We start from the raw sequence: 12678 nt of genomic DNA on the forward strand, positions 1-12678 counted from the left end.
TCCCAGGGCCAAGCATGTTTTGCCCCTGTGTGGGTACCTTCGTAGCATCTATATTTGCAACAAAGTGGTGAATTGTGAACTTACTTATTTTCCTTTGCTTGTGGCCTTAGCTACAGATGGATAAAATGCACTGAGGATGTCATTTCAGCCAAATCGTGATGAGGTCTCCTGTCAGTAGAGGACTTTGCTGAGCCACCATCTAGTGTCCTGAGACATCAGTCTTCTAAGAGCCATGCTGAGTTTAAATGGCCCTTCATTCATTCCCTCTCACTGAAAACCCACCCATGTGCCCTCACCTCCATGCTGTCATTTGGGAAACTGAAGTGAGTGCAAGAAAGGCCGGGGCAGGGCCCTGGTGAGAGGACACTGTGTGAACACAGGGCTGGGTCTTACCCACTCTGAGGAGGCCAATGGTGACTCTGCACTGGGAGACCAGCTCCCTGAGAGGCTGCTCCTGGTCAAGGGGAAGGAGGCAGGTGCACAGCCACCTACTGTGCTCCAGGTCTGCTCAGCGTCCTCCTGGCTGGGGAGCAAAGAGGGTTCTAGGGGAGCTTCTGGGGGTCTAGGTCCTACTGCCCCAAAAGAACCACAGGAAAGCCATCCCTGGGAGCCCAGAGAGCCTGCTTCTCCTTTCTGTCTCATCCCCAACCAGCACCAAATCCTCACAGGCCCCCCAGCTCAGAAGCTGAATACCTCTCCTTCCTCAGGACTGGTGCACCTGCAGCACTCTGTGACCTCAGTCAGTGGAGCTAAGCAATACCAAGCCCAGAGTGGCTTCCCACTCATCTCTGTATTCACTCTCCTCTTCATTCCTCCTTTCACATGGAGCTCAGAAGTGATAGCTGTTCAGGTCCCATGACCTCGAAGTGCATTTGGGTTGCTTTCTCAAGACCTTGTCATTTATGGATTATTCCATGTGCAGAATTGATCATATATTTCTAAACCAAGGTGAATAGAATTCCTTAGGGGTCCTTTTAATTCATTATTTGATACTATGCACAGGTGTGATATCATCATATCTATTTATTTGTTTATACATTTATGTTGTGTTTTTGAGAAATGATTTTGCTATGCATTTCTTGTTCACTTTCAACTCACTTTGTAGCCTAGGAGGGTATCCAACTCCCAGTGATCTTCTTGCCTCAGCTTCCCAAGAGGTGGGATCACAGGCATGTGCTATGTCACATCCATTTATACATAAAATGGAGAGGCACACATAGATATATTGTATCTTTCATTCTAATTTTTTATGTCAGTAATGTGAACACATACATCCATTATATAATAAATAAATAAATATATATGTATATATATATATGTATATATGTAAAATGTATTGGGACAAAATACACATTGCCGTCAGTCACCCACAAAATGCTCCCCCTTGCTTTGAGCTCATGAATATCATCATTCTCTGTGCTTTCTGAAGCAATTCTGACACTCGTCTTTGGTGTCTTTAGTTGTGAAGTTAGGGCAGCCTTAGTGTCCTGAATGTATTCAAATTTTTATCTTGTCAGACTATCTTCACTTTGGGGACAAGCAGAGCCACATGGCCAGAGAGCTGGTGAGTGATGTGCATGAAGACACACTATGAGTTTTCTTTTCTTTTTCTTTTTCTTTTTTTGGTACCAGAGACTCAGCTGCGGACCTTGCCCTTGTAGCCGGGCACTTATGCTGCTGAGATATCTCCCCTACAATAAGTTTCCATTTGAAGGAAATTGCTGCATGTTTTGGATCAACCAAAGGGGAAGAAATCATCTGAGAGTGTCCAAAAAAATTGAGAGCAAAAGGCACATTTTTTAATGTATTTGATACAGGGTCTCACTACACAACTTGGACTCATGGTGATCCTCCTGTTTTGAGTCTCCCCAGTGCTGGGATTACAGGCATGCGCTACCATGCCTGGTAACAGGCACATTGTGAGCAATCAAAACATTCATCATCCCAAACCTAGCAGTATGCTTGTTCATTCTTTCTTAGCTATACCTCATTTACAGTAATAAGTATTTTTTAAAAGTTCAAACACACACCATGTCTATCTATCTATCTATCTATCTATCTATCTATCATCTATCTATCTATCTATCTATCTATCTATCTATCTATCATCTATCTATCTATCTCTATATCTCTATATCTATCTATCTATCTATCTATCTATCTATCTATCTATCTATCTATCTTTCTCATAGCATCTTGGAGAAGACTGTGAAATCTTTTTTCCACCTTCATGTGGACTCTTACAAGGCTCTGTCTGTATTGTGGGGGAAAGGACTGTGGTGACATCTTGCAGCCATCAGAATGTCTCCAGAGCCCACAGTGATAGAGTAGTCTCCGGCTACTTCCAATCAGCCTTCTCCCATTCCCCCTTCAGGGCTTTGCTGTATAGGGACCCTCCTTTCCTCCAGAGCCCCCAGTGGGTTACAGGGCCTACAGGAAAGTGGTGAAGACAGCAGAGCAGCTGAGGTGGGAAGGGAAATATCTGGCAGGGACAGCATACAGGGATGGCGGACCTCACGTGGCCCATGTTCAACGAACCAGGCAAATGAAGGCAGGGTTACCGTATCAGTGAAGGAGGCAGCAGCAGAACCAGCGAGAAGGCAGCCACCATAGAGTAGCCAACCTGGAAGACCTTGCATTTGGCACAGGGGCCAGTGAACATCCAAGACATTCCCGGGAAAGTCAAGCTCCAAAGAAAGAGGTAGACAGAGATGGCAAAGCACAGTCAGGAGAGGACCAAAGGAGGTGCAGTCAGCCGAGAAGGTCCCATGCAACGTGGAGGATTATGTGGAAGAGAAAGGCCTCACAGAAACCAAGGGACACCATGTTCTAGCCTAAAGAGTCTCCAGGCAGAGAGCCAGGAAGGGCCTTCTGGGACTAAGACATGCCTCTTAAAGGAGGCCTGGGGCAATAGCTCGGCCTCAGAGGCTGTACTGGAAATCATAAAGTGAAGTCCCTGCTGTCCCCGGAGTCTGCCGGCAGCAAAGCTTTGGGCCGCTGGTGTGTCGAAGGCTCCCAAATCAGAGAGTGGGTTAGAAGTGAAGAAAAGCATTCACGTGAGTGTCCCTGGGGTCCTGGGTGAGAGAGCTAGAGTCTCATGATGAATCTGATTTTGGCCAAGTCTCAGCTCCCAAGTATGTCAGAGTGAAAATGATTGTCATTGAGTTGGTGACACCTACACTGTGGGAAGCTGAGTCAGGAGAGCACATTTGAGGCTATCCTGGGTAATTTAGTGACGTAGCTGCATTCTATCTCCAAATTAAAAATTAAAAGTGCACTCGGGACATAGATTAGTGTGAAGGCTGCATGTTTATTCATCACTTGATTTAAAACATAACTATCAGTGTTAGAGATGGCAAAGCAGACTGTATCCAAAGAGAATATCAAGTTAAGCATAGTCAGAGGGGAAAAGGACAACAGCAGGGCTTCCCTGAGGACTGAGGAGAGCTGTGGCCCAGCCTCCCATTTGTCCCAGACACCGGGAACTTCTGAGGTCTATGCAACCACAGGGTAGAGGGGCTGCTGTCTGTAGGAAGCAGAGCAATGGGTTCATGCAGAGAGGCAGAGACTGAGCTCCCCTGCACACAGTATGGATGGGTGGGTACTCAGAGCTCAGGACCAGGGTGCAGCTCAGAGTGTGGAAAATTATTAAGAGAGATCTGTGCTCATGGAGGACTTGGACCAACCAGCCCAACAAGATTCCTGGAATAGCAAGAGAAACATGAGCAGAGCTCCCCTGAGGAATGAAGAGCAACCTGGGAGCTGTGCAAAAATGAGACCCTGCGGTCACAGAGTCTGAAACCCACACATCCCGGCCCAGTTGCAATGGAGCTCAGAGGGCTTTCCGAATTTGGTCACAGGAGCATGTGTACCCTCACTGGGAATCTGAGAGGTATAAAGTGGGGCTGCTCCTTTGCAAGAGCTCTGCCTGGAAGGAATGATCCCACTCTTGCTGAAGGCTGCAATGGATGGTTTTGCCTGATGGTCACATAGGGCACCTAGACAGATTCACAGAAAAGGAATTTCAAGAAATAAAGTGTAGGGAGCCTGCCAGTTAACTCAGTTATTTAAGCGCCTGCTCATGCAAATGCAGTCAGGTGCAGGATACCCCAGTTCGATTCCCAGCTCTGCATGCCTTACCAGACCCACCCTTAAGGCAGCATGAGCCAGTCAAAAAAAGAAAATCCATCTCAACCTTAAGGGCCGGCCAAATAGTTCAGCGGATTAAAGCACCTGCAAACAGGCACCGGGGCTGGGGGTTTGATCCCTGGGCCTGGGGCCTGCCCTGCTGGCCCCGACCCCAGGGTGCACTGAGACAGCAGTTGAGACTGGGTGTGGTGGCCTGCGCCTGTAATCCCAGCTCTTGGGAGGCTGCAAACAGGCGGATCACTACGAGTCTGAGTCAGATCTAGTAGTGAGACCCTGAACACCCTAAGTAGACACTTCTCTAAAATACAAAAAAAAAAAAAAAAAAAAAGAAAGAAAGAAAAGAAAAGAAAAAGAAAGTGTTTTTTCTCCTGTTGTTATGGGTGTTCATAAATGTAACCCTAGGTCCAAAGATCTAAGAACATATTTTAGAAGGGGCCCCACAATTGTAACTGGGTGCATAGGAGGCTGAGGCAGGAGGACAGCTAGTTTGAGGCCAGCCTGGGCTACCTGGAAAATTCAAGTTCATCCTGGACAACATAGTGACACCCTGTCTTCAACTTAAAAATCAAAATGAAAGAGGGCTTTCAGCCTACCAGGTGGAAGTGGGAGCTTGCAGCCTTCTAAGGGTCTTCTGGGGCAAATTCCAAGCCCTGCCCTAACCAGGCAATCGGCACAGTGAGAACAAAGGACTGCCTGTGCAGGAAAACGCACTCTTGGCTCAGCTGATGCATCACATGGTTTGTATTGTACTTTTGAAGATTACAGGGTTCAGGGGGTTCACACAATGCCCACTACCATAGTGCAGCAGGCCCAGCCCCCTTTGTGTGGCAGTGTCACCCAGTGAAGGCTACAGGTCAAGCGGAAGTGCTACTGGCAATAACTGGCAGATAGCTTGACCCACCAGTATCAGGGACCCGGGATGAGAGCTGGTGCATCCCCAGTTGCATCGCCCAGCTGGCAATAATGTCCTTGCTCACTCTGCCCACACTGTTGCCCTGGTTAGTGTCACAGTGGCCAAAGACCTGGTCCACATGGGCCCTGCTTCTGCATGGGCTAATCACACATGGCCGGCATGCTTTCCAACCTTTAGTGTCCTTGTACTCTCTTGCTGAGAGCAGCACCAACCATCCACCTTCCAGGAGCTATCAGAGTCTGCACTTAGTGTGAGGACGTGGGCTTCTCTTTCTGTGATGCTCCTTGAAGAGCCCACAGTCTTTCCCCAGGACAGTGTACTTCAGGCTGTCAGCTTGTCTCCCCAGGCTGTGCAGCTTTCGGGGCTAATCACACAAGCAGAGAGAAGGGACACAATGCATGATGGAGTTCTAAGTGGACGACACAACACAGACAAAAGAGGGGATCTCAAGGCACCCAGTGTTATTTGCAGACACAATCTGCACCATTTCTGGTCACCTAAGTGTGGAGAGTGGAGATGAAACTACCTTTCTCTTGGGTGTGTGTGCCTAAGGCAGGCTGTTATCAGCACTGTCATGGGTCTCGCTGGCTCAGGGTCAGAACATCTGGGGATTTCAGTGTTCTCATTTCTCTAGCAGCAGGGCAAGTACCATCCTCATGACTCAGGTGCACGGGACACCTCAAGATGGAGGTAGTTAGGCCAAGGTAGGAATACATTATAAGATGCAAAACCTCGTAGGAAGTGTGGGGTGGGCTGGACTCCCTGCAAGCCTGCCCACGGGTGAGGCGGGCTCAGGGTGAGTTCTCCGCCCTTCACCTCCTTTCTAAAACAGGTTGGACGCCAACGCAGCCCTTTCCTCAGTCATCTCTGCAATCCATGGAGTGCAGTTAGGAAGTGAAGGGCACGACGCGCTCTCATGCTCTGTATGTGTAGTATCAGGACCTTTTTTTAGCAGCCCTGGGCTCTTTTTCCGCCCAGGCCCCGTCAGGGCTGCTACATTGTAGCCCCATGCATAGTAGCCTGGGTGTAAGCAGAGAGCCAATAGAGAGGTCAGGAGGGCTCCTGTGGACTCAAGCCCACCAAGTGGGGTTCAGCATTGCTGTAACCAATCGCAACCCCAGGCTCCACCCATTTACCGCCACACAGTTTCTGAGACGTATTGTGCTTGTGCTTGAATTTACAGAGAAGACCTTGTGGCCTTTGGTCCCTGGTAGCCATGGAAGAGGAACGCTACCCCCATGGTCTGCTGTCCCTGAACCTAGAGCTCTGGCAACTGGAAGCCAGTGCGGGTCCTGCACAGGGTGTCCCCGCAGCAGCCGAGGTTCGCCTCTTCACTGAGGGAATTCCTGGCATTGGGGCAGACGGTCAATCCGAGGCCATCCTGGAGGAGGATGGTGGCGAAACCCTGAACCTAGGGGTAAACATGCGCCATGGAATTGCCCCTATCCACCACGAGGAGAATCACGTTGACCAGCAGCCTGAGCAGCTCTCCCAGGCCCAACAGGATACTGCAGATGCCAGGGGCCGAAGGCGAGGCCGACCCAGGCGGCAGCGAATGCAGTTTAGCTTCATGCGGTGGCAGGTGCAGGAAATGGAAAGTGTTTTCCAAGAAACTCAGTACCCGGATGTACTAACGAGGTGAGCTGCTGCCTCGGGGTGCACACGGGCTTTAGCTGGGTGCGGGGGCACTTGCAGGAGTGTTCTCTATCTCCAGATGCCCTCTTTCCCATCTTGATCCGACAGCACTCAGGTAAATGCCTTTGTGCTGGGTACGTTGGCTCTGGAGTTGGACAACAGTCAGAACGTGGGAATCCAGTGCAGAAATGGGTTGATGTCTGCTTCTTTGTTCTGTGGTGTGAGATGCACTCAGTAGACGTTGCTGCCAGAATTTGAGGCCAGGTGTCAGCGGTATTACATATTTTCACGTAAGTGCAGAGCTGTGCGCAGTGCTAGCTATGTTCACCGAGCTATCCATCAGATCTCCAGAGCGCGTGTCATCTTACAAAATCAGGCCACACATGAAAGACCGCCCATGTCCCTCAAGGCCTCAGTTCTCACCACATAGGATTTTCTGTTCATACTCTGAGAGGGAAGTGTATGGGAAGCAGATCTAGGTGGCATGTTAGCCAGTTAGTGTTGTTGTGCCTGGCTTAGGGGCTTCAGGCATCCTCCCCGTGCATCCATGCTGCAGCAGCTGTCAGATGTTCCTTACTTTTTAAGGCCCATTGATTTTCCCTTGCACAGAGAACCCTTGTGGCTCTGTCATCTGTGGAGAGGTTGCTTTCGGGCATAGTGCTGCTGTGAACATGCCTGACACATAGCGGGGAACATGCAGGGTTTCAGGGCCCAGGGGGCCTCCTAAGAAATGGCATCATTGCACCATACTACTCAGTGTTTATGCTTTGAGGATCAGCAGACTGTTTGCAAGAGACACAAGAATACTGCCATTACTCCTCAGAGGGACCGAGCGTTGCAGATTCTCCCTGTGCTCAGCACACTTGTTATTTCCCAGGCTGTGAGTGGTTGAGATGTGAGTGTGTTTCATATCCCTGTGGGGTGATGTGCGCTATTGGCTGCTCATTTGCAGTGTTTGTGTCTTCTCCAGCTTCCTGGTCATCTCTATCCCTTCTTTAGACAAATGTCTCACTGAGATGGCTGGCGAGGTTTGCTTGCTGATTTGGGAAACCTATTTCTGTGTCTGTATCAGGCATGCTTTGCAAATCTTTTCTCACATTTTGTTGGTTTGTTTTGACTGTCTGCACTGAGTCTGCTGACTGACAGAAATGGTTACATTTGTCACTGGCTTTGATTTTGTACTTCTTGAATTCATGACTTCTGTTTCAAATAAGTTTCCTTGGTTCAGAGTCTGTAGAATGGGATACTTTTGTGCTAAAGGGTTCCTGATGATAAGAAAAGAGCATGTACGAAGAGGGAAAGGGGAGAGGAAGGAAGGGAACTGAAAAGTCTCCAAGGTAGTTATGCTACCACTTTTTTTTTCTGTGTAAAATTTTATTTTGATATGTAGCTTTAAAAAGTATAATAGGAAAAGCTTAAGAATACAGATGATCAATTTTTTACAAAGTGACAACTCTCATATATATAAATGTATATATATATGAGATAGAGATGATATCTATGATAGAGATGCATAGTACTGGCACTATAAAAGCTTCTTTAATTGCCCTTTACCAGTCATTTATTAAATATGTGCATCCATGTCTGTTATAGTCATAGAAGTAAAATTGCTGAATTATAAGAAATGCATACATTCAGATTTTGCAGACATCAACAAACATTTTTGCAGAAAGGTTGCATCAACTTGTACATGCAACAATAGTTCATGAGAGTTCCAATTATTTCATATCCTTGCCAACACTTGTTATTGTCAGTCCTTAGCTTCGCCATTCTTGTGGCTAATATGCTACCACTTTCTATCAGGTCATTAGGGAGAACTTGTGTTAATGTCATTTGGAGATTTTTTTTGCCCATATCTTGTGCTCTCAGGTAAAAAGACTAAAGATAAGATTAGGCAATATAGTAACTATTGTTATTTTCCTAAAAACTTGTTTGGAGATTTTCTTTGATGTATTTAATTTTTCTTCGGGGGGGGGGGGAATGGAGATCAAACTCAGTACCCTGCACCAGCCAGGCAGGCCCTTATCTCTCTTACATAAAATAAAACTACTATTTGTATCATAGCGTGCTACATTCATTTTATATTTTCAAAATAACATATCCAAATACCTTGTACATGAGCTTAGGTACTGGGAGGAGGTCAGACCATGACCGATGGGAGCCGTATTCTCAGGGAAACAGAAAAGGATCCGTGGGCCCTGGAGGGCTGAGTGCAGGTCCCAGCCCAGCACAGAATGTGCATGTACTACTCCAGTCCTGGAGCTCTGCATCCTCCATCCAGGTCACTCACCGTGGAGCATCTGCTGTTTTCTCTCCACAGATGGAAGCTTGCAAGAGACCTGAACGTACCAGAGTCCAGAGTGCAGGTCAGTGAGTCCCACACAAGCCAGAGGACGTCACAGTCGCTCTCCATCCTGCCTCAGGGCAGCGCTGGGTCCTGGCACTGTGGACCTGGTCTTGTTTCTTCTCCTGTCTTACTGTGACAAGCAAGATTTGCATTAGGAAGAGGGAAAATGGATTGGGTCACCGTGGGCTTGTGGTGGTTTTTCCTTTACAGAGGGAACATGCTTTCATAAGGGACAACAAAACCTCAAGTCCCATCTTATTATGTGTGAACAATGAAATATATATGCTTATAAAATGGAAAGGTATAATTAGGCACAGCCTTAATACATAAATATGTGTACAGATATTCCTTATTTAATGACCTACCTATTGAGTGACCTGACTTTTGCATGAGGTGTCATGTTTTGACTTAAGGCATCTCTTACTTTAGTATAGTTTTCTACATTTTGTTTACTGATATTTACTTTTATTCTTCTACCAGTACCCCGTACACAGTGGACTGTCGCACTTGCTGAGTGTACTCTGCATTTCTGTAATGGTGTGTTCTGTTATATGTTACTGCATGAACATTTATGTGCATACAAGCAAAGGCATCCCATTGGAGCTTCCTTTGCTCTGAAAATTTTACTGTACACAGGTTATCAAATTACGTGCTTAGCGACCACTTCATTGAAAAACCTAGTCTCAGCAAAAGACCTCAGGCGTTAAATGAGAAATGTCTACATGTCTTTGTTCACTAAGTATCGATCCCTTCATTGGAGGTCTGGAGGGCTTCAAGGTACACGACCATGTGCATCCTGCTGGGGCTCTGACCGTGAAAGTCTCCAAATGGGTGCAGGGAAAAACAAGGTTAAAAGATCGTTCTGATGTAGGGCACTATTTGAAACATAGCCTAAGATCTTTGGTAAGCATCCATGTATTCAAGTCTTTTCTTTGGCTGTGTCATGTTCTGTTTTGGTCTTGTTTTTGGTGCTGGCATAGAACCTAGGATATCACAGGTCAGGGTCCAGGGCTCTACCACTGATTTTTTCCCCAAACATAAATTCATAGATATTAGGAAGAGGACTGAATGCTCAGAGAAAGACTCTCCTAGCAGGGAGTGGACATATAATTCTGATAAGGAAGTTAGAGTGAAAGGTGATTTATTTGGTTTTCTTTTCTTTATAAGGTATATTGAGGTCATGGAGAGATTAGAAACTCACTCTTTAAATTTGTCTGCATATAGTGCAGTATCCATGTGAAAACTTTCTTCACATAGACAGAAAGTGGATGATTTTGGAAATTAGCCTAAAGTGTGAAATAAGCAAAAACAGTGGTATGGAATGACTTTCCCTTAAAGGAAGTAGGGTGCAAATGACAGAGAAAAACTGCAGACATTCAAAAGATGGCTTAAAGCTTCGCCATTAAATTCCTACATGAATGTTCTTTGAGAGTGCTCTAGCATAGACAGGTTTGCTTTTGTCTTACAGGGTTCTATATGCAAGTGGAGGAATTGGTGGAGCAATTTTGTGGTATACCCTTTATTTTGGGGACATGTTTCTGACATAATTTGATGTACATCCTACTAAGGGTGTGAAAGAGGAGGTGTCCGTTTCTTTCCTAAAATTAGTTTCATTTTCTGGTGCAGTGGACGGAACTCCTGAGCCTGGGCAGCAGGGCTCTATTCCCTCATCAATATCCCAGCCTTCTAAGGTCTTTCAGTCTGAAAAAATAGTTTCTCTCATGAAACCTAGGAGTCAGCTGCATAGGAACTTACAGGGTGTGTTTTTCCTTTATGATAACGCTTCTATCTCTTAACCCTGTCTACTTTCCCCTCTGACTTCAGGTTTGGTTTAACAATCGGAGAGCCAAGTATAGGAAAAATCAGAGGAAAGCACTGCTCAGGAATGTACCACCTGATTCCCTGGACCGCATTCTCATGGATGCGGAGGCAGAGCTGTTCTAGGATGCTGTCCTTGTGAAGAAGCAGATCGTGGCTAGAGTTCTGTGTTGCCGTGAATCCCAGGGCCAAACATACTTCTTCTCTGTGTACTTACCTCGGTAGCACATTTGCAATAAAATTGTGATGTCTGAACTGACTTGCCTTCCTGTTGTTTGTGTGGTGAGTTACAGTTGGATAAAATGTCATTTCAGAGGAGTGATGATGAGGTGTCCTGTAATATTAATATTAATACTAATGTTCAGTTTTCTCTCCTTTATCATCCACCATGGATTCCTCACCTCCACATTCCTGAAGGGAAGTGAGCATAGAAGTCACAGGTAAGGTACAACAGTGACTGCAAATGCGCTGTGGGGCAGGCACAGTGTCAACCAATGTCCAGTCTCACAGTAGGAAGCTGTTGGCAGGTAAAGCTGTGTCCCAGGGATCACATGCTCTACTCTCTCCTGATTTCCAGTCTTGTCTTTCTCTTGGATCTATCACTCATGGTTGTCAGTGGTCAGCAGAGTGACTGTGTGTTATGCGGGCCTTTTGTTATTTGTTCCTAAAGGTCTGTTGGGCCTAAATCTATCAGTGATCTCTGAATGATTCTCTGGCTGTCCATTTCTCAGGTGGCCGATCTTGAATATCTTGCTCAATGAGCTACTCTTCCAGTGAGCTATGTGTTGGGAAAAATGGCACTGCACAGGATTTGTGGGCTAGGCGCCTTCCCTGAGGGTGTTCGATCCTCTCTCAGGATGGAAGGTTCTTTGCACCTGTGATGTAAACAGAGCCAAGGACAGGGGAAGATGTAGCTCTCCTTCACAAAGCCCCTGGCCCTGGAATTTACGTGGTGGGTTTCTAATTTAAGTTCCCTTGCTGTATAGCTATTCATCATTTAACAACCTACCTGCCTAAGGACTGCTCAGCCTTCTGACTTTCTCTCTGTACATTGTTGTACATCTTGTTCATAGAGCCTGGATGAATAGGACCTCCAATCCCAGCTTTCTGAGGAATTTCCACACTGATTTCCATAGTGGTTGTACTAGCCTGCTCTCCCACCAACAAAGAAGAAAGGTTCCTTTATCCCCACCGGTCCTGTAGCATTACTTACTGGTTGATAGTTGATAGCATTACTCCTTGATGATAACTATTCCTTCTGGGGTGAGAAGGAATCTCAGTGTTGTTTTAATTTGCATTCCTCAAATGGACAATTACATTGAGCATTTTCATATATTTACTTGCCATTTGTATTTCTTCATCTGAGAAGTATATATTCATCTCAGATCCCTATGTTTGCATTGGGTCTTTGGATTTTGGGGGCCTGATTTTTTAAAAAATTCTTTATGTGTTCTCAGTAGAAGGCTTTTGGCAGAGGAACATGTTTCTCTTGGGAGGTACTTGGCTGAAGTGAAGAGACCACTAGAGTCATTCTGTAGCATAAAGGACATTGGAGAACATCCAGTATGCTCTCTTCATTTCCTTTTATCTGACACATTCTGTCCATGAAGTGCATGGTGGTCTTCAACTCACCATGAACCACGCTGGCCTGGAACTCACAGAGACCCTCTTGCTTCAGCCTCCCAAGTGTTAGGATTACAAGCTTGTGCTCCCACCTCAGGCCTTTCTTCATTGAATAGATGAAGGAATGCAAGCCTAGAGCTGGGTCCTGGGTTGGCTGGAAAAAAACAGAATGCACTGTGAGCAAGGCCATCTG

At 46.3% G+C, this 12678-nt stretch overlaps 1 protein-coding gene across 3 annotated transcripts; it reads left to right on the forward strand.

Annotated features, from left to right (window-relative positions):
- The first annotated feature begins 2924 nt into the window (after nt 1–2924).
- LOC101561236 (rhox homeobox family member 1) lies at nt 2925–11022 on the forward strand. 3 transcript variants are annotated; one of them, XM_023706028.1, is made up of 4 exons: nt 2925–3056; nt 6246–6700; nt 8979–9063; nt 10869–11003. In XM_023706028.1, exons 2-4 carry the CDS (start codon nt 6279–6281, stop codon nt 10986–10988), a joined length of 627 nt encoding a protein of 208 aa, XP_023561796.1. In that variant the 5' UTR covers nt 2925–3056; nt 6246–6278; the 3' UTR covers nt 10989–11003. The 3 variants fall into 3 exon arrangements, with proteins under 3 accessions (XP_023561796.1, XP_023561797.1, XP_023561798.1); XM_023706029.1 differs by having other exon boundaries at nt 9018–9063; XM_023706030.1 differs by lacking the exon at nt 8979–9063 and having other exon boundaries at nt 10869–11022.
- The last annotated feature ends 1656 nt before the right edge of the window (nt 11023–12678 follow it).

The sequence above is a fragment of the Octodon degus genome, unplaced genomic scaffold (assembly GCF_000260255.1).
Source record: "Octodon degus isolate 3935 unplaced genomic scaffold, OctDeg1.0 scaffold00236, whole genome shotgun sequence".
NCBI lineage: Eukaryota > Metazoa > Chordata > Mammalia > Rodentia > Octodontidae > Octodon > Octodon degus.

Coding starts and splice junctions, on each gene's coding strand:
- LOC101561236 (XM_023706028.1), top strand. CDS start 6,279: ATGGAAGAGGAACGCTACCCCCATGGTCTGCTGTCCCTGAACCTAGAG. Junction 6,701..8,978: donor TACCCGGATGTACTAACGAG/GTGAGCTGCTGC, acceptor TCCTCCATCCAG/GTCACTCACCGTGGAGCATC. Junction 9,064..10,868: donor TACCAGAGTCCAGAGTGCAG/GTCAGTGAGTCC, acceptor CTCTGACTTCAG/GTTTGGTTTAACAATCGGAG.